Consider the following 22,526-nt stretch of genomic DNA (forward strand, 5'->3'; position numbering starts at 1 on the left):
CATTTCTTTTTTCATTCTCTCAGTTCCCCTCACTCTTTTCCTGCATTTACATTTGTATTTCATTACCTCAAAGTTAAGTTCTCACCACTGTGTTACTGAATATTAAAAATACTCTGAATCTGAATCATGGATATTACTTCTGAATCATTTAGTGGCATAAATGTTTTTATGTGACTAAAAGAAACATCAGAACAATACAGCAGTCACTCTATCAAAAGAGACTGTTGATATACAGTGGCATTAGTCCACATTTTTCTTCATATTTAACTGCTGCTGTTATTGTTGTTGTTGTTGTTGTCGTCATTGTTGTCTTCAGTCCAGAGACTGGTTTTTGATGCAGCTCTCCATACTACTCTATCCTGTGCAAGCCTCTATCTTCGAGTAACCACTCAACCTACATTCTTCTGAATCTGTTTAGTGTATTCATCTCTTGGTCTCCCTTTATGATTTTTACCTTCCGCACTTCTCTCCAATACTGTATTGGTGATCCTTTGGTGCCTCAGAACGTGTCCTAGAAACCAATCCCTTCTTCTAGTCAAGTTGGGCCACAAATTCCTCTTCTCCCCAATTCTATTCAGTACTTCCTCATTAGTTATGTGCTCTACCCATCTAATCCTCAGCATTCTCCTGTAGTACCACATTTCAAAAGCTTCTATTCTTTTCTTGTCTAAACTATTTATCGTGCATTTTTCACTTCCATACATGGCTACACTCCATACAAATACTTTCAGAAAGGACTTCCTGACACTAAAATCTATACACGATGTTAACAAATTTCTCTTCTTCAGAAACACTTTCCTTGACATTGCCAGTCTACATTTTATATCTTCCCTACTTCGACCATCATCAGTTATTTTGCTCCCCAAATAGCAAAACTCATTTACTACTTTAAGTGTCTCATTTCCTAATGTAATTCCCTTACCATCACCTGATTTAATTCGATTACATTCCATTATCCTCATTTTGCTTTTGTTGATGTTCATCTTATATCCTCCTTTTATTTATTTATTTATTTCATGTTCCGTAGATCCTGGAAACGAGTGAATCGAAAGGATATGGAACGTGTCAAATTGTACATAGTTCAAGCATAACTTGTACAAATACATACAATAAAGATACAATGTAAATAAAATCAATAGACAACAGCACAATCAATAAACAGAAAACTGTTTTTCACATATTAAGGATAAGTAATATATATATGATACGGCATGTGTCTGATTGTACACACCCGAAATATATCTTACATAAATGCAACAAAAAGATACAATGTAAATAAGATACCAACTAAACAACAGCACATTCAACTACCAGAAAGTTTTTGTTTCACATGTTAAGGATGAGTAATATATACAGGAATCAATATAAGTTCACTATTCCAAGGGAAATACAAAAAAAAAATTCATATTCCCATTCAAAACAAAATTAATTATACTATTTAAAAAACACTTGCAAGTTTAGTGATTACATACATTTTCTTTTTGAAAAAAGCAGAATATTATGGTTTGGGTGGTACCACTGGTTCGTGGCTTAAGTCATACCTAAAGGACCAAAAGCAGACTGTAATGCTGAATGGCACATCCACGGAACCTGCCTCATCTGAGTGGGGCACAGTAAGTTGTGGTGTGCCACAAGGCTCTGTTTTGGCTCTACTGCTGTTTCTCATCTTCATTAATGATCTCCCACTTTGTTCTGATACAAAGAGTAAATTTACTATTTTTGCAGATGACACTCCAATTCTAATTGATGATTTTACAGACACTGTCCATTCCGTTCAACTGCTCTTCCAGATCCTTTGCTGTCTCTGAAAGAATTACAATATTATCGACAAACCGCAAAGTTTTTATTTCTTCTCCATGGATTTTAATTCCTACTTCGAATTTTTCTTTTGTTTCCTTTATTCCTTGCTGAATTGTACAGACTGAATAACATCGAGGATAGGCTACAACGCTGTCTCGCTCCCTTCCCAACCACTGCTTCCCTTTCATGCCCCTTGACTCTTACAACTGCCATACGGTTTCTGTACAAATTGTAAATAGCCTTTCGCTTCCTGTATTTTACCCCTGCGACCTTCAGGATTTGAAAAAGTATTCCAGTCAACATTGTCAAAAGCTTTCTCTAAGTCTACAAATCCTACAAACATAGGTTTGCCTTTCCTGAATCCATCTTGTAAGATAACTCGTAGGGTCAGTATTGCCTCACGTGTTCCAATATTTCTACGGGATCCAAATTGATCTTCCCTGAGGTCAGCTTCTACCAGTTTTTCCATCTGTCTCTAAAGAATTATTAAACTGACAGTTCGGTAATTTTCACATCCATCAACACCTGCTTTCTTTGAGATTGGAATTATTATTCTTCTTGAAGTCTGAGGGTATTTTGCCTGTCTCATATGTCTTGCTCACCAGATAGTAGAGTTTTGTCAGGGCTGGCTCTCCCAAGGCTATCAGTAGTATTGATTTAAATATCTGAATCATTTATTTCATTACACTTGTTTTGTGTAGGCTCACTGAGTGTGTAAGTTGTGAGACACACCAACAGAGACCTTTGTGAACTTGAAGTAGACACTGTTCAAGCTCTACTCGATTGCAGTAGTGCAGATGGTGAGTGTTAAATAAATTAATACTCAAGCAGCTTTTAATTCTAAATTCAAAGAATGAAAATGACTTTTTTTTTTTTTTTTTTAGCCATACTTGAGTGATGTTTACGCCTACCCCTTTGGTGTGTTAAAAGTATTGCTGTAAGAGAATCAGGTCACTGCTTACTGCATAATTGAATAATAATTCAAGTGGTACTGTTAGATCGTGGAAGTTGTTCTTTTTTATTATTTTGGAAGTAAAATATAAGCTGAGAATTTTACCTGTAAATTCACAGACTTGATTAGCTACAGCATGAAAACACAACTTTTCACTGAATAAATGACCTCTTTTCTGTAGTTAACATTCTTTATAGACTTAGAAGCATGTGCAGAACAACAGACCATTGACGAGTCCTCAATGGAATTACAGAATCGAGTAACAAGTACAGACTATCACTCTTCTTGAGATTTATAGTATCTGAGAAAGCTTTTGACTAAATTAAATAAAAAGCCCTTATTAACAGCCCTGGAGAAACAAGGCATTGATTCAACAGCTGAAGTGTGCTAAAGAATGTAAACATCAATATTACAGCTTCCATTAGACTTCATGATGATGAAGAGAAATTCAGACATGGGGGGAAAAAAGTGTCAAGCATGGATATTCCTATCATTGTAACTATTCCCAGCAGCCCTAAAGGAAATTCTCAGATCACTAAACAAGGAAAAGAAAGAAGGAATATGAGTTATTGGAAATATACCTGAACTACCTTCACACTGCTCAAGACATTTTACTTAGCCTCTTGTGAATATAAACTTAAAAACTAAATGAAGAAATTAATAGAGCCAGTTTGAAAATAAGCCTGAAAATAAATTACAATAAAAGAAAAATAACATACAAAAACACATCAAAAATAAAATAAAATAGTACAAACTAACAATGCAGTCATAAAAGCACTTCCGGAGGTTTTGCATTTACAAGTGTTGAAGATGACAACTGTATAAGCAGAAAAAATAAATAAACAGAAAATTAACAAACGACCTGGATTACTTCTGGCAAATCGAACTGAGCTTATGTTACAAGCATTTAGTGTGCCTAGAAGGGAAAGCTTAAAACCATAGGGTATTGTTACCACTTTCCTCCCTGAGGATGAAACTAATAGTTCTTAAAGTACGAATTAGTATTTTGCTTTTAAATGTATGTATTGGCAGTACTGGAAGTTTGCCTCAACATGGTAAGTACTGGTCACCTGTTCTTCGTAATCTCAAAGAGATAAGAAAATACTGAAATGACAACCTAATGGAAGTGGATGGATGACAAAAGAGAACAAGTTCAGAAAGGATAGACCACAAAGCAGACAGAAGTCTGGAAGAGACTTTAACACAATAATAAATGCCAAAAAGCAGTTGATAATGAGTGATTTTATCTTCAGTCTAAGTAATGTGCAACCATTATTAGTTCTATGTGGATACTGAGGAAATATGTTATGCAGGGCCTGTGTTGTTAAGAAGAATGAAGGAATGTTCCTTCAGATCTGCATGCATGTTTGAAGGAACATGGCACTGTTCTTCTTAACAACACAGGCTCTGCCATATCTTATTTATCTGCTGATACCAAGCAGTGACTTACAGTTAAAACATCCTCCCCTGTATGGAAATTACATAATTTGTGTACGAGTACAGGTTATGATGTTTGATGGACGACATGGGGAAGTTTGGATGTGGCCTTGAGTCGTACAGGGATAGTCAAAGCAGTTAGGGTGACTACTCATGTAAAGCTGGAAATACCGATTCGAGTCCCTGTCTGGCACAAGTTTCCACTGCCATCGATCCCTTGTACAGCTGATGGCTGTCCATATTTGCAACTGCAAAAACATTTCATTTACTGTGAAAAGATGTTCATAGTCTGTTTTTTAGAAGACGAATTAAATTAAGTTTAAATGTTATTAATCAGATCTAGTCATTTATATGGATGAGCTTATATCTTTTTAGCAGCTAATTTGTAAGGTTGTGAAGGAACATTTACATAATCAATATATTTAGTTCACTTGGCTAGCATATATTTCAACACACAAGGTTCTCTCCTAAGAGTCATAAGATGAAATTTCTCTGGTGTTTTGGCAGCTATTTGCAGTTTCGTTTTGTCAATACGTAGCTGTATTCAACCCCAAAAGATACTGGTCATCACATCTTTCATGTGACACCCAGCATCGATGGAAAGTGGTTTACGAGCAAAATTATTTTTACAGTAGAATTTTACATTCTCATTAAATAAAGCTTTCCCAAATTAGTCTAGTGTGATATTTGTTTTACTGATATGCAGTAACAAGGAAAGTAAAACATGAAGAATAAACAGTACTCCCAGGAGTGAGAGCACCATCCTTGGACCTGACTGCCACTGCAATGCAGCAGCGCTGCTAATTCACTGCTGGAACATTGGTTATTCTTTCTCTCTTACTGTTCCCGTTAATATTTACTGAAAAAAACACTAGCCTACTTTGGGACTGTTCTACTGAATGGGCATGTAAAGTCCTGCTTTAAAAATTATTTTGTTTGTTACGAGAAGCAAGCTGATGCTTTCCATTGACACTTGTTGTCTCATGAAGGACATGATGAGCAGTATTTGCTCGGGATGACTCCAGCTACACAATGCAGAAAGGAAATTGCAAATATCTTCTGATACATCACAAAAATGCACTGAATATTTTTAGGAGGGACACCTGGTAGCAGTCGAAGGTTGCTATCTAATTCCAGGGGCAAAAAAATATTTGGTTTTCAATACTTCACATAATTAAATCCTGTCATAAGCTACTCATTAAGAGGGATGATCTGTTAAAAGTTTAACACAGTAAGGTAAGTGTTATAGTCAGAAACAGTGTGAGGTAACATAACTGATTGACTTTATTCATGAAGATTTGAGAAAGAGAGCAATCAGTGACTTCCAACAAACTTTACACACAATTTCAGCCACTGATGGAACACTGGTTATTCTTTCTCTCTTACTGTTCTTGTTAATGTAAATTGACAAAACAAATAACCCACTAGCCCACTATGGGACTGTTCTATTGAATGGGCATGTAAAGTTCTGCTTTAAAAATTATTTTGTTTGTTACAGTAAGCACTCCGATGCTTTTCATCGACACTCAGCATCTCATGAAGTACGTGATGAGCAGTATTTGTTTGGGATGACTACAGCTACACAATGCAGAAAGGGAATTGCAAATATCTGCTGAAACATCAGAGAAAATGTGCTGAATACTCTTAGAAGGGACACCTGGTACCAGTTGCAGATTGCTATCTAGTTGCAGGTTGCTATTTAAATCCAGGGGCCAAAAAAATATTCGTTTTTCAATACTTCGCATAATTAAATCCTGTCAAACTACTCATTAAGAGGGATGATCTTATGTTAAAAGTTTAACACAGTAAGGCAAGTGCTATAGTCAGAAATGGTGTGAGGTAACATAACTGATGGAATTTATTCATCCAGATTTGAGAAAGAGAGCAATTAGCGACTTCCAACAAACTTTACACACAATTTCAAACCTTTATGACTCTCTTTTCACTAACACACCCACAAAACGAAGAAACGAAAATGTTTTATTGCTTTATGTTGTTGTTCTTACAGTAAAACTTCAGCATTAGAAAGGAAATTTTAATTTATTACTTCCTTACTACCAACTCTATTTGTAACGCAGTTTGCAGACAGTATCCACACATTACCACTGACTGAACCTGCACGTTATATTACTAACAGTTCAGGACATGCAACATCATAAACATTTAGATATGTGAAAAACGCTAGCTTTTTCTTAAAACAGCATACAGTAAAAATTCAACATCAGGCATGACATTTTGCTTTACTACTTCTTTAGTACTAACTCTATTCACAATACACTTTGCAGACAGTATCTACATATATCACTGAACATTATATCACTATACAAATATGACACATAGTTAAGGAGATATGACAATATGACATCATAAACATTTTGATGAGTGAAAAACTTGCTTTTCCTCAAAATGGAGAACAAATTACCCAAACCAGATTCATCCAGTGTTTTGTAATGAGAACACTTAGCAATTTCCAACAAACATTAAGCATAATTTCAATTTTCTAAACTTTTTCTTGCTTACATATTTAATATGAAATAAATAATATATTAAGACAGTTGCTAGTTCACCATATGGTGGAGAGGATGAGTTGCAGATACACAAGTCAAAAAGACTGTTAGAAAGTGAGCCAATAGGGCCTTCATCGAAAATAGACCACACACACACACACACACACACACACACACACACACACACACACTCCTGCAAATGCAACTCACACATACATGACCACAGCAGTCTCTGGCTCCTGAAGCCTCAGCAACCAGAGACTGTGGTCATGTGTGTGTGAGTTGCATTTGCTGGAGTGTGTGGGACAGGCACTGAACTTGCTTCCTCAAACAAATAAAAGTCCAGTGTACTTGTACTTTATACTGTTATGACATCTAGCAATCTTACGGCCAGGGCAAACTGTAACAAAATCTTTATTATAACTGTTTACAGGACCAACTTCATGTGCAAACAAATAAAATAGTAGCATATTATTAAACCGACTAACACTGTTATGCTTATGTAGACCTCGAAGTGTTACAGAATTGACATCTGCTGGTAAAATAAAACAACAGAACCAGAAATAAAATATGTATGGTATTTACAGTATCCACTGAAGGCAAAGTGCAGTATGTCTCTTCTGACTCAGATTTTGGCTAATGGGTTTTTCTTATAATGAAGCAATGGTTCTCCATAAGGTGATATCAAACATGCTACACAAGGTCAACACTGATAAGGGTAATTTGCCCATAACGCTCTTCATGATGGACATTTTGATGTTCTTCCCAGAATTGCCATCACCAACTGCTTATTACTGAGATCTGGCCCACAAAACGAGGAAGTAAATAATGAATCCTAAGCACTCTATGTTCTGAGCATTTAAAAATTTTATCACATACCATAATTTAAGATGGCAGGGTAACGAATCAGAACGGCCATTTCCAATCGCTACAACAGTGTATTAAAGTGACTGGGAAGTAGGCAGCTGCTGCATACAACACACACACACACACACACACACACACACACACACAGACACACACACACAGAAAAACTGTGGAGGAGAAATCTGAACTTATGATCATTGCAGGAAACAAATGTGCAGATGTGATGTTATAAGATGAAACTATTTTTATTTCAATGGTACTAGCTTCTCTGAGGAAAGAACACCATAGTAACATACTTTTATTTGAAACTTCAGAAAAAATGTTTACCAATAAAGCAACAAGCACATGATAGGAACAACAAACGTCACTTAAAACAAGTTGTAAATACAAAAAGGTATACTATAAAAAATTTGAAAGCTAATATGTATATTTAAAAAATAAAATAAAAAAAACAAAAACTCTTGTTAAAATATTTTCCACAGCCGTTGAATAGTAGCAGTTCTAACAAATGCAACGAGTCAGCAAGCAACGTGTTCTTGAATCAAAGAAGTGATACAACGAAAAACTTACAGAAGCTGGGATGGTGAGTCCTGGGATCAGGTGGCTGCATACTCTGTGTGTAAGTTAGAGTATTATTTCCTGTCCAAGTGCCTTGAGCAGCAGTAAATGGCTGTTGTGTAGGTGAAGTACCTCTCAGTGCTGCTGCATTAAAGCCATTTTGCTGTACACTTGGTGAAATTGAAGCTGCTGGACTTTGCTGACTAGCTCCTATAACAATTAAATGATAAGCTATATACTTTTTTTAAAAAATCAGCAAATGAAGTAGGAACTATAACAGGAGAAGATGAAGCAAATTAATATCCACAATGTAAAACCTTATGGAACCAACAAGAACACATTCATTAGAAAACATAATTTGAAGTCTTAGAAATGTTTACCTTTTAAAAATCAACTTCTTGTCTACATGCCTAACATATGTAAGGGGGAGGGGGACTCTTTCTCTTTGAACATAATCGCATTCTGAATGTTATGTCCATGTCCTTTTTAAAAGACACACGGAAAATGGCACTAGAAACCAATTTGTAGCTTAAAGGTAGCAAACAGACTTTGACATGGACAGTGATCAATAATAAAAAGAACAATGAGTGGTTACAGCTCAATCACCTTTTTTATTATAAATTTATTATACTATTTAAGAAGAGGTGGTTAATTTACCAAAATATTTTAGTGCACAGTAAATTTACTCTGATTTGCACACCTGTACGTTTCTGAGAATAATTTGTCATGGCAATTTTAAACAACATATGCAGAGAAAATATTATGTCCCTTGCAGCAACATTGGCACAAATTATTCTGCGCTGTTACCTTCTTCCAGTACTGCCATGGTTTCAAATATGTATGGCATATGAGACATCTTGCACTACTTTATTAGTCATAAAACACGAATGCTCAAGTTCTTGCAGTGTCAAGTAGTGTTGCGACTAAAAAATTGTCTACTTTTAAATAAGTAACGAACAAAGTTTATATAGTCATCTTTTACGACAACATCTAGTACTAAAGCAATACCACACCTTGAGTGGTAATGTCCTTTTTTGCTCTTTAAGCTTCACAATACTCGATCTGAACAGATGCAGCATATCAGTTTGCTGTTAACAGTTATGTCTCTTTTGCAAGAAATTCTATGTTCGTTATATGTACATCATTACAGTAACCATATTCTGGCAATGACAAAAATTGAATTTCCCACTGACAAATCTCAGAAAAAAGTATACAATTTACCTTCTCAACAGAGTCGAGTAGACATCTCAAACCTCCATGTCTGGCTATGTTTCACCCAGGGAAGCAGCAGCTCATCATGGCTACTGGTGCTTCAGAGCAATGGATTTGAACATACTAGTGCACAGGAACCCAGACTGCTGTGAGCAGCGAATAGCCTTTCACTTCAGAATCTCTCAATTTGATACAAAAGAAGTATTTCCAAGTTGAGAAAGAAGCACTGGACATTATCTTCACCCTCCAAAACTTTCAAGTCATCTTATATGGCATCAAATTTCATCTCATCAAGGATGTCAAGTCACTGATATCTCTGTTTGGTCTGGCAACACGGCTACTGGATAGAACTGCACACTGTCTCCAGCACTGGACCCTTTCTTAAGCTGATGTAATTACGAGTCATTTCAGGAATGCAGGATAGCATGCTAGCGTCAACTCTCTCTCCTGCTCGCCTATGTGACTTAATTCAACTTTTGACCACTAAGAGATACCATGTTTTCAGTAGGATGCGGTTGAGCAAGCAGTTTATCATTTCCCTATGCCCAGCTCCTAACATAGCTGACACCGTAGGCGTCGACCTGATTATACAACAGTTGTGTCAGTTCACCATGCGAGGGATAGCTAGACTGATCCTCTGGAAAGAAGTCCCGCCCAATACAACATTTCTTTGCACTCCACCACTAGCTCATTCTAATGGATTGCATGGTTTTGCTAACTAAAGACCACAACTTGCTGTGGGTAGTGATTCCCAAAGGCCTTTGGTCCAACGTGCTACAGCTTTCCTCATGGTCACTGGGGTGTATAATGCACAAAATTGCTCGCATGGAGATATGTTTACTGGCCAGGCACTTAATTCAACAATGCAAACAAAGTGTGACACACCAAGCTGTGCCTTGATATCTTTATCACCCTGGCCCATGTCCAAGGAGCCCTAGGAACGAATCCACCTGGATTTTGGAGGCTCTTTTTAGATGACAACTAGCTCACTGTTGCAGACGATCAAGATTCCCATACATCATAAAAAGCCGCTTGACTAAAACGGAAGCTACAATAAAGGCACCCACAAAAATCTTTGCGACTGAAGGCCTCCCACGCACAATTATAATGAACAGCAGCACAAATTCTGGGCTGACATATTTGATGATTTTTGTCATCAGTACAGTGTCTACCACATCAAATATTTGCCGCTTCACCCTCAGTTGATGAGTGAAGTGAACTGGCTAATCTGCACATTTAAAAGTAAATTGGAAAAAAAAAAAAAAAAAAAAAAAAAAAAAAAAAAAAAAAACATCAAAAAGTTTCAAGCAGAAGATGGTTTGACATTTTTCTCTCTTCTTAAAGGGCAACATGGTTAGAAGACAAGTGTCTGGCGGAGCTGTTACAAGGCTGCCACCCACATATCCTGCTGCACCTCCTCATTCCAGTACCTGGAGCACAACCTCCACCATGCTTGCTGGGACCCAGTGGAATGGCACTGGACACTGACACAGGTGAAAGGAATCTGCCTCCGCAGGTCAGCTAACAGACACCTCCACTGGACACAGCCCCTACTTCACCCTATTCTGATTCTCCAATTGTTTCAATGGAACCCCAGCCAGTGATCTTCTTTCCTGGCTCTGAACTTGTTTCCCAGCCTCCACTAAAACCTGCACTCAGCTCCCAGCTGAAGACTCATCACAATCCTGTAACACAACTACCAGCCAGAGTGCCTCTTCCTGAAGCCTGATTTGTCATTTGACACCTGTCTGATGAAGCCACTAGATCCACAACTGAGAGTGCTGCTGACTGAAACCACATGCAACCATCACTACTGTTGAGCCTGAAATGGACATAGCACCCATGCAGGCTCCACTGGCTTATGCCCACCCACCACACAGTCCTTGATGGGGACATCCACTGTTCGGGCTGCTTCCAGCATTACACACCTGCACTGGCAAAAGGGAAGCTTTTCACCCTACTGCGCCAGTTCACTTGACATGGATATACCTGGCAGGTGTCCTCTGACATTCTGTGCAGTGTGTGGGTGCATGTCGCTGGATGGTACCCTTCTTCTGCAAGGGGGAAAGACTGTGATAACCCACTGGTTTACTACATCTTTTGGCCTGCATTATCCAGCCACAGATGCCACTGCCTCATCCAGCCACTGCTGGACCACTGCTGCACTCCACCTCTGTGTCTGTAGGACATATACACCAAGCCACACCATGTTAACCTCCAGCTGACGCGGATCTCAGAATGCGGCACCATACTGAGTCTCATCCATCAATCCAGAGGTACATTAATGAGCCAACTGCCAGGAGAAGCACCACAGATGATGGCACAAGTGTACAGCCAAGATTCAATCATTGTTGTCCTCCTAGCAACATCGCTAATTCTTCGGATTACTGCTCTTATTAAAAGCCTACACAGCAGCTCAAAAAGACATTTCATCGCTCATAATGTTAATTGTCATTCTAGTACTGTGCTTTGATACTTGGGTTTGCTATTAACTCGGTTATGCTGTTGGTCTGCCCATTGTTATCTGTGTATTACACTTGTGAACATTTTGCACTGTACTTGTGCAGTTCCAAACATGACTGTTTAACATTGTGTCATGTTTTACTGTGTTGAGAGCTACAATAGTCATCACTTTGCAGAATGGCAGGCAACTTACAGTACTGGGTTAGTGTTCCATCAAAGTACTGGAAGTTGCGCACCACGTCCATCCATAGACCTCCAATTCTTTGGCGGCATGTTGGAGAATTTCTAATAGACACTAAGCAAAGTGTGTTAGTTTTACTGATTTTAAGACCCATGTTCATGAATTCTTTATGCCAAAAATCTAGTATGGTTTTTATTTCCATTCCTCTCATCCCAAACCTTTATATCATTGGCAAAAACTAAGGAATTACACACTGAGCCATTTCTTTCGACTGCTTTTAAAACTTCATCTATTATGATCCTTCCCCATGAACCATGGACCTTGCCGTTGGTGGGGAGGCTTGCGTGCCTCAGCGATACAGATGGCTGTACCGTAGGTGCAACCACAATGGAGGGGTATCTGTTGAGGGGCCAGACCAACGTGTGGTTCCTGAAGAGGGGCACAGCAGCCTTTTCACTAGTTGCAGGGGCAACAGTCTGAATGATTGACTGAACTGGCCTTGCAACATTAACCAAAACGGCCTTGCCGTGCTGGTACTGCGAACGGCTGAAAGCAAGGGGAAACTATGGCCGTAATTTTTCCCGAGGGCATGCAGCTTTACTGTACGGATAAATGATGATGGCGTCCTCTTGGGTAAAATATTCCAGAGGTAAAATAGTCCCCCATTCGGATCTCCAGGCGGGGACTACTCAGGAGGACGTCGTTATCAGGAAAAAGAAAACTGGCGTTCTACTGATCGAAGCGTGGAATGTCAGATCCCTTAACTGGGCAGGTACATTAGAAAATTTAAAAAGGGAAATGGATAGGTTAAAGTTAGATATAGTGGGAATTAGTGAAGTTCGTTGGCAGGAGGAACAAGACTTCTGGTCAGGTGAATACAGGGTTATAAATACAAAATCAAATAGGGGTAATGCAGGAGTAGGTTTAGTAATGAATAAAAAAATAGGAGTGCGGGTAGGCTACTACAAACGGCGTAGTGAACGTATTATAGTGGCCAAGATAGACACGAAGCCCATGCCCACTACAGTAGTACAAGTTTATATGCCAACTACTTATGCAGATGACGAAGAAATTGAAATGATGAGATAAAAGAAATTATTCAGGTAGTGAAGGGAGACGAAAATTTAATAGTCATGGGTGACTGGAATTCGGCAGTAGGAAAAGGGAGAGTAGGAAACATAGTAGGTGAATATGGATTGGGGCTAAGAAATGAAAGAGGAAGCCGCCTGGTAGAGTTTTGCACAGAGCATAACTTAATCATAGCTAACACTTGGTTCAAGAATCATGAAAGACGGTTGTATACATGGAAGAATCCTGGAGATACTAGAAGGTATCAGATAGACTATATAATGGTAAGACAGAGATTTAGGAACCAGGTTTTAAATTGTAAGACATTTCCAGGGGCAGATGTGGACTCTGACCACAATCTATTGGTTATGAACTGTAGATTAAAACTGAAGAAACTGTAAAAAGGTGGGAATTTAAGGAGATGGGACCTGGATAAACTGAAAGAACCAGAGGTTGTACAAAGTTTCAGGGAGAGCATAAGGGAACAATTGACAGGAATGGTGGAAAGAAGTACAGTAGAAGAAGAATGGGTAGCTCTGAGGGATGAAGTAGTGAAGGCAGCAGAGGATCAAGTAGGTAAAAAGACGAGGGCTAGTAGAAATCCTTAGGTAACAGAAGAAATATTTAACTTAATTGACAAAAGGAGAAAATACAAAGTGCAGTAAACGAAGCAGGCAAAAAGGAATACAGACGTCTCAAAAATGAGATCGACAGAAAGTGCAAAATGGCTAAGCAGGGATGGCTAGAGGACAAATGTAAGGATGTAGAGGCTTATCTCACTAGGGGTAAGATAGATACTGCCTACAGGAAAATTAGAGAGACCTTTGGAGAAAAGAGAACCACTTGTATGAATATCAAGAGCTCCGATAGAAACCCAGTTCTAAGCAAAGAAGGGAAAGCAGAAAGGTGGAAGGAGTATATAGAGGGTCTATACAAGGGCAATGTGCTTGAGGACAATATTATGGAAATGGAAGAGGATGTAGATGAAGATGAAATGGGAGATACGATACTGCGTGAAGAGTTTGACAGAGCACTGAAAGACCTGAGTCGAAACAAGGCCCCGGTAGTAGACAACATTCCATTAGAACTACTGATGGCCTTGGGAGAGCCAGTCCTGACAAAACTCTACCATCTGGTGGGCAAGATGTACAGACTTCAAGAAGAATATAATAATTCCAATCCCAAAGAAAGCAGGTGTTGACACATGTGAAAATTACCGAACTATCAGTTTAATAAGTCACAGCTGCAAAATACTAATGCGAATTCTTTACAAACGAATGGAAAAACTGGTAGAAGCCGACCTCGGGGAAGATCAGTTTGGATTCCGTAGAAATATTGGAACACGTGAGGCAATACTGACCTTACGACTTATTTTAGAAGAAAGATTAAGGAAAGGCAAACCTACATTTCTAGCATTTGTAGACTTAGAGAAAGCTTTTGACAATGTTGACTGGAATACTCTCTTTCAAATTCTAAAGGTGGCAGGGGTAAAATACAGGGAGCGAAAGGCTATTGACAATTTGTACAGAAACCAGATGGCAGTTATAAGAGTCGAGGGGCATGAAAGGGAAGCAGCGGTTGGGAAGGGAGTGAGACAGAGTTGTAGCCTCTCCCCGATGTTATTCAATCTGTATATTGAGCAAGCAGTAAAGGAAACAAAAGAAAAATTCAGATTAGGAATTAAAATCCATGGAGAAGAAATACAAACTTTGAGGTTCGCCGATGACATTGTAATTCTATCAGAGACAGCAAAGGACTTGGAAGAGCAGTTGAACGGAATGGACAGTGTCTTGAAAGGAGGATATAAAATGAACATCAACAAAAGCAAAACGAGGATCATGGAATGTAGTCAAATTAAGTCGGGTGATGCTGAGGGAATTAGATTAGGAAATGAGACACTTTAAGTAGTAAAGGAGTTTTGCTATTTGGGCAGCAAAATAACTGATGATGGTCGAAGTAGAGAGGATATAAAATGTAGACTGGCAATGGCAAGGAAAGCGTTTCTGAAGAAGAGAAATGTGTTAACATCGAGTATAGATATAAGTGTCAGGAAGTCATTTCTGAAAGTATTTGTATGGAGTGTAGCCATGTATGGAAGTGAAACGTGGACGATAAATAGTTTGAACAAGAAGAGAATAGAAGCTTTAGAAATGTGATGCTACAGAAGAATGCTGAAGATTAGATGGGTAGATCACATAACTAATGATGAAGTATTGAATAGAATTGGGGAGAAGAGGAGTATGTGGCACAACTTGACAAAAAGAAGAGACCAGTTAGTAGGACATGTTCTGAGGCATCAAGGGATCACAAATTTAGTATTGGAGGGCAGCGTGGAGGGTAAAAATCGTGGAGGGAGACCAAGAGATGAATACACTAAGCAGATTCAGAAGGATGTGGGTTGCAGTAAGTACTGGGAGATGAAGAAGCTTGCACAGGATAGGGTAGCATGGAGAGCTGCATCAAACCAGTCTCAGGACTGAAGACCACAACATTATGATGATAAAGAGGAGCGATTTCTTTATTGAACTGAACACTTTGTTTCAAACTTTCCTGACTTCCTATTCCGGACCCACATGGAGCTCCGTTTCAAAATGTAATTCCCTCACTTGTGTGGTGATGTAATAATTACTTTGCACACCAGTTATTTGTATACATTCCTGCAAGGTACAATATCATAGTCTTTTTCTATGTTCAGAAAAACAGTTAAGAGTGTTTTACTTTCCTTCTAACACTTGTGACAAAATTGAGACCAGTAGTTTATCTCCGAGGTCTAAAACCATGTTGCTCTTTCTCAAGTATATATTATTTTATTACATATTTTATTCTGAAGGAGGGACTAATAGATTTTTAGTCCACAGAATAACAGAGCTACATCATGATACACAAATTTCTGTCACCATTTTTAATAATGGAATGATTATTGCTTGCTTTCAATCATTAAGTGTCACACTTTCTTTCCAAACTCTGTTTAGTGCTCTTTACAGCCACTGGTATCCAATCTTTCCGATTACTTTGATGATTTCTAGGTCAGACCAGCTGTATTTCATTTTAGTTACATTGTCTTACATTTTCCAATGAGGTCAAGATATCCATCATTACATGACTAGAAGTACAGACCAAAGTAACAGCAAATTAGCTAAACATTATTACAAAATTTAACATCATAAATTCCTTACACAATCTGCACACATACACTTTCTGTTCATTTTTTCTCTGACACCACTTTTCATTCTCACCCTTATTGACACACTTTAACACAAAAACCTGGTAGAATACCATTGCCTGAGATTTTATTAGACAAGAACAGAAGTTTAGAATCATGTGTTTCCATTTTGGAAGTGTATGTCAAGACATCTAAGTTATTTATACTCTACATTCTTGGTAAAATGCCTCCAGCCTTTCAGTATCAGTTCAAGGAAGCACATGAAGAAGTTAAGTTCTGGTGTTTTGTGCATATTTGTACACTTTTTTTGCACTCATCTTGCACACAGTTTATGAAAATTTGTTGTGATGTTGTCCCAGAACACCAGAGGAACTTATAAAACAAGTCAGCTTAGTATAAAGCTACGATTGTTCAGTACTTCGTTATTAAAACCCTAAATGATAAGCGTGACACTGTTCTCACCATTGTACACAACTGTACTGTCACTCCTAATTACATGACACTGTCTTGTTTTACGTCTGCTCACTGATTAAGATTTATAAATCCACACAGTTTTTGGTGATATTCATATGAATTATGCTCTTTTATGTTGAAAAATCCTGTCACTGGCCAGAACGCACAAGTGGCAGGACAGCTTATCTTCACAGCTGCCTTAACTTTATGCCACATAAGAAAACAACAAAAACTATATGCAACTACTTGTGCTTTTCCATATACACTATTTCTCAAGTGCAGTCTGATCCCTACAGACAGTCACACTTTTCCACCAATTGACCATTACAGGGTGTACATAAAGTCAGGGAACACTTTCAATTATTTATTGCAAACAGTGTACAGATATCATACATGTCATTTTGAAGAGAAACCTTGAAAGTTTTTTTTTCATGCTTACCGCCACAGAATAGTTTGGTAATTTGCCGATAGTCAGCGCCAGTCGCAAACATGGCGAGTTTAGGTGGGATGTGGATGGTATTGTTGATCACTCAATTTTTAGTGACAAAGCCACTTTTCACACTAATGGGAAAGTGAACAGGCATAATTGTCGAAGCTGGGGTACAAAGCATCCACATGAATGCATTGAATTTGAGTGCGATTCCACAAAGGTAATTGTTTTTTGTGCCTTGTCACGTCGAAAACTGTACGGGCCTTTCTTCTTTGCTGAGAACACTGTCACTGGATATTCCTACTTGGACATGTTGCAGCAATGGCTGATGCCTCAAATGCAATTGGACTCTCTGTTCATCTTTTAGCAAGATGGGGCTCCACCCCATTTTCTTCGTGAAGTTCGTGGGTACCTGAACACGGTGCTGCCGCATCGATGGATTGGTCGTGCTACAGAAGGGGGACAGCTGTTTCATGAAATGGCCTCCCCGATCACCAGATCTCACTCCGTGCGACTTTTATCTGTGGGGACACATTAAAGATCTGATGTATGTACCACCTCTACCACGTGATGTAGCAGAGCTTTGGTAGAGAATACGGGAAGTGACTGTCACAGTCGACGATGCCATGCTGGGATGGGTATGGCAAGAATTCGATTACTGTATTGACGTCTGCCGTGTCACTCATGGTTTGCATATTGAAAGCTTGTAAAAAAAAATTTCAAAGTTTCTCTTCAAAATGCAATATGTATGACATCTGTACAATGTTTACTTCTTGTGGAATAAATAACTGAAAGTGTTCCCAACTTTATGTACACTCTGTACTTTTGGGACACATGCTCAACATGTATTTGGACATATACCAACTTCTAGTATTTTTTTAATATCTAGCCACGATGCTTAATTTAGCAGTATTATATCATACCTAATGTGGAAGCAAGAGTGTCAGCTGCAGAAGAGAGGCTGTCAGTGCTAGCAAAGAAGGTCTGTGAAGCCACAATTGCAGATGAAGCAGCAACGGGAGCAGCAGTGGCAACAACTGGTGGCTGAGGTTGTGGTGTTGGTATTGGTTGTTGTTGCTGTTGTGGTGGCTGTTGTTGTTGCTGCTGCTGTTGCTGCTGCTGTGGCTGCTGTGGTTGCTGCTGTGGAGATGACACCATGGGGACAGAGCCTGGAATGTTTGCTGTCTGTGGCTGTGTTAGTTGCTGCTGTTGCTGCACAACTTGCTGTTGCTGCTGTGGAACTACAGTGGGAGTGCCTGGAACAGCAGCCAGTGGACTGGTAGCAGCCTGGACAGGTGCAGCCATACCGTGAACCAGTGTATGGCTGCCAACTGCTGGGGAGGCTGCTGCTGTCGCTGCCACAGAAAAGTTTACTATCCAAACTTGAGAAATCAGTTGTTCCTCAAATAATAAACTAATATGTTACAAGATCACTTCATAGATAATATCAACTACAAGATAGCATGTTACCGAATTTTATAATAGAACTTTCAAAGTAATTACACATAAATAATTAAAAGTAATTGGAAATGTTGAAATTATTCTCTATGGCAGGTAGAGTAAATGAAAATTTAATATGTATACTGAAAACTTCATTTAAATTAGATCAACAGATTGCAAGAATAATGTATCGGCTAACTTATTAATAGCTCCAACATTTCAAATTTTGAGTAAGAAAGTTGCTTTTCCTTTATGGCCATCACATATACAATAGGGTGAATGAGAGTCCTGCTCCCTCCCTCTTCCCAACCAGCCGGAGTATGAGCAGAAAAGAAAATAAAGTCACAGTTACTATGTACTCTTGGCTCAAATAGTGGAGGTTGATACACACGAACCATATAACATGAATTAATATGCCAAAGTTAGTCAAAATACACAGAAAAGACAGCATTTTTCAAAGCAAGTTATTATGCATGTTCCAGTACAAGAATATGTTTAACCACAAGACATTTGGTAGACGTCATCAACACTTACATTCATACATACTCCACAAGCAATGGTATAGCGTGTCACAGAGGGTACCTTGTACCACTATTAGTCACTTCTTTTCCTGTTCCATTTGCAAACAGAGTGAGGTAAAAACGGACTGCCTATATGCCTTCATATAAGCCCTAATTTCTCTTACCTTCATTGTACACACACAAGATGTACATTGATGGCAGAAGAACTGTTTTTCAGTCAGCTTCAAATACCAGTTCTCTAATTTTTCCCATATCATCCCTTGAAAGGAACATTGCCCTCCCTCCGGGGATTCCCCATTTGTGTTTCTGAGGCATCTCCTCAATACTTGAGTGTTTATCGAACCTATCATTAACAAATCTAGTGGCTCCAGTGTGGTAGCCATGAACCTTTACCGCTGCGCTACGCTGTCTTGCTTGGAACACAAGTAATTACAGATATACAAATCCCGCAATGAACTTCAAAATCGATTTTCTCAAAAACCAAGGCCCATCGCTAAAAAACCGGATACCCAGGTACTCAGGGTAAGTACCTCTATAACATATTTGAAGCGCATCAAAATCCATGATTTACAGTATGGAGTGTCCCCTTGTAAGTCATCTTGTACTCTCCTACAGTCACTCAACTATGGTACCTTCCTGTGCACCACAGCATCACCAGTAAACAACCACAGATTGCTGCTCATCTTGTCCTCCAGATAATTTATGTGTGTGCAAAAAGAGCTTAGCACCCACTACTTCCCTTGCGTAGACTGTGGGGTCCGAAAAGATTTTTGTTTTTCTTTAATCAAATTACTATGTTGTTTACAAACTGCAACATCTAAACTTTCCACACTAATTAAGGCCAAAGAAGCACAGTCTTTTCCAAATGTACTTCTGAGCAAAAAGCAATTCTGGTAGCTGGAGTCAGAGGTCTTAGTTAATCCTGCCTTTTGAGTTCTTGTGGTTATATTTCCAAAGAATGTTTCATCCCTGAACAAATATTTCTTTAGAAGTCAAATACAAATTTTCATAGATTTAGATTTAAGAATATTTTAATGCAAGGAAATGTTTCTACAAAATTTTTCATCCCTTTGTCCACCCCCTTAGGGGCTGAATTCCCAAAAAATGCCAAAACACTGCCCATGAAAGGCAAATGTCCCGAGTTCGAGTCTCGGTCCGGCACACAGTTTTAATCTGCCAGAAAGTTTCACATCAGCGCACACACTGCTGCAGAGTGAAAATCTCATTCTGGAACACTGAAACACTTTTTTTTATTTCTAACCAAGAAGTGAAATACAGATTTTCAGATTTAGTTTCAAAAATTCTTTCATAATGAAATATTTCCTTAAAAACTTTATCCCATATTTTACCACCTAAGGGATTGAATTTCCAAAAATAATGGAACATATATGTTCTTTATTTCTAACTGAGAAGCCAAACACACATCTGTTTGGATTTAGCTTTAAAAATGCTGTCATAGTGAAATGGTTTCATAAAAAATTTCATCCCGTATTTCACCCTCTTAGGGGTTGAGTTTCTAAGGACACTGAAGAATGTACTTTTTTTTTTATTTCCAACTGAAAAGTACAATACCAATTTTCACAGATGCATCTCTGAAAATTCTTTAATAATGTTCAACTTTCTAAAAAACTGTCACTGACTATTTCACCCCCATATAACCTAAATTTCCAAAAATTCTTCAAAATATAGTTCTTTATTTCTGACAGAGAAACCAAATACCAATTGTTGTAGTTATAGCTGCAAAATTACCTAAGCAATTTCAAAAAACTTTTCATCCCCTTATGGATGGAATTAAAGGAGAAGGGGAAAAAACCTTCTTAAACAATGCCTACAGTTTAAGATCAACACTCTCTCCAAATTTTATGTTCCTGTCTTTAGTAGTTTAGGCTGAGCAACACTGAGTCAGTCAGTCAGTCAGTCAGGCAGGACATTTCCATTTATATTCAGGGTGTTTGGGGAGGAAAGGTCAATATTTTACACAGTGAAAGTATAAGTAATTCTGAACAAAAAATGTTATATGAACATAGGTCTGCAAATGCTTCTTTAGGGAGGTATGGGTATTGAAAGGAACTTTAATTCTGCAAAATTGATATGCACAAGGTGAACGTATATGCAATACAACTGGACCGTAATGTAATTTTCTTGAAAACACCGTTACAGAGAAATACAGTTCTGTTACACATTTTTACATAATTTTTATTTACTTTGCATTTAGTACATAATGCATTACAACATGCATGTTACATGTATTCAGCTGAAAAAGGCGTACCATGTCTTTTACAGACAGCTTTAACACTTATCATACAGATGTTGTACAGTTCACAGAACAGGTTCGAATATCCCACCATGAACATCAATGCACTTTTGTGCTCTAGTGATATCATGTTATGTTGCTTGTTCAATTGCCTGTGGTTGGTTCCTAATCAGTTCAGCAGCGTCCAATGATGCAACAAAGCAGTTTATCTTGTGTATTTACCTTCACTTTGCGCATCTCTGATTTCATCCAACCCATAAACAGAAATCTAAAAGTGTAAGGTCACGTGATCTTGGAGGCCAGTTAATAGCACCGCCACGGCCAATGCAGCGATTAGGGTAGGAGCAGTTGAGATGGTCCCTCACATGGAAGGTAACATGGAGGGGTACCATCATGTTGAAAGTACATTCCAGTTCGCTTGGCTAAAAGAACATCTTCCAATAGTTTCAAAAATGAATTTTCCAAAAAAATGTGGGTACCCCTCTCCAGTCATTCACTGATTGATAATAAATGGACCTATCAAAAGGTTCCCAATCATGTGGCACCAAACATTTATGGCAAAACGAACTTGGAAACTGCTATCCACTGAAGCGTGTGTATTTTCCTGTGACCATCCATGATTATTGTGTCTGTTGTTTATACCACGTCACGAAAACTGGGCTTCATCAGTGAATACTATGCATGGAAGCAAATGACTATTCTCAATTACCCAGTGACAATTGAAATCATTGGGCATTGTCACCAACGTGGAGATATATGTGACATGGATACAGGTTTTCCACATGTAACGTTTCCCATACACGTGTCTGTGGGACATTCAACACAGGGACATTCTTCGTATGCTCGTACCGGGACTTCGCTCAACACTTGCGATAATTTCTTGCTGTTCTTGCAAACTTTGTTGACGTGCATGCTTGGACGAAAAATGTCTTCTTGGGAGAGAGCCTGTTGCACACAAAGTGATAAACACTTTGGTAAACATCCTGCGATCAGGTAGTCACCGAGTCGGAAAGTGCCTGTAGTATTCTTCTCTCGCAATGGTAGCACTACCGTCGCAGAAGTCATAAACATAGATCATATTTGCGTATTCCTCATTACTGTAGACATGTGGCATTGTTAGCAGCAGTTGTACGAACACAATGAACACCACACACTACACAGCTAACCAATCCATCGCCGGTACACAAAAAAGTATGCGGCTTACACAGCACAACTGCGCA

General features: G+C 38.5%; 1 protein-coding gene across 3 annotated transcripts in view; it reads right to left on the reverse strand.

The window, feature by feature from the left end:
- Nucleotides 1-22,526, reverse strand: part of LOC124612636 (mothers against decapentaplegic homolog 4) — a 168,705-nt gene that overhangs the window by 78,866 nt on the left and 67,313 nt on the right. For all 3 annotated transcript variants that reach the window (XM_047140935.1, XM_047140933.1, XM_047140934.1), the window contains 2 exons: nucleotides 18,015-18,446; nucleotides 8,134-8,331 (listed from right to left, as the gene is read on the reverse strand). In XM_047140935.1, the coding sequence (XP_046996891.1) occupies nucleotides 8,134-8,331; nucleotides 18,015-18,446 (630 nt within the window). The remainder of the gene's footprint in view (nucleotides 1-8,133; nucleotides 8,332-18,014; nucleotides 18,447-22,526) is intronic.

Source organism: Schistocerca americana, chromosome 4 (genome assembly GCF_021461395.2).
Source record: "Schistocerca americana isolate TAMUIC-IGC-003095 chromosome 4, iqSchAmer2.1, whole genome shotgun sequence".
NCBI lineage: Eukaryota > Metazoa > Arthropoda > Insecta > Orthoptera > Acrididae > Schistocerca > Schistocerca americana.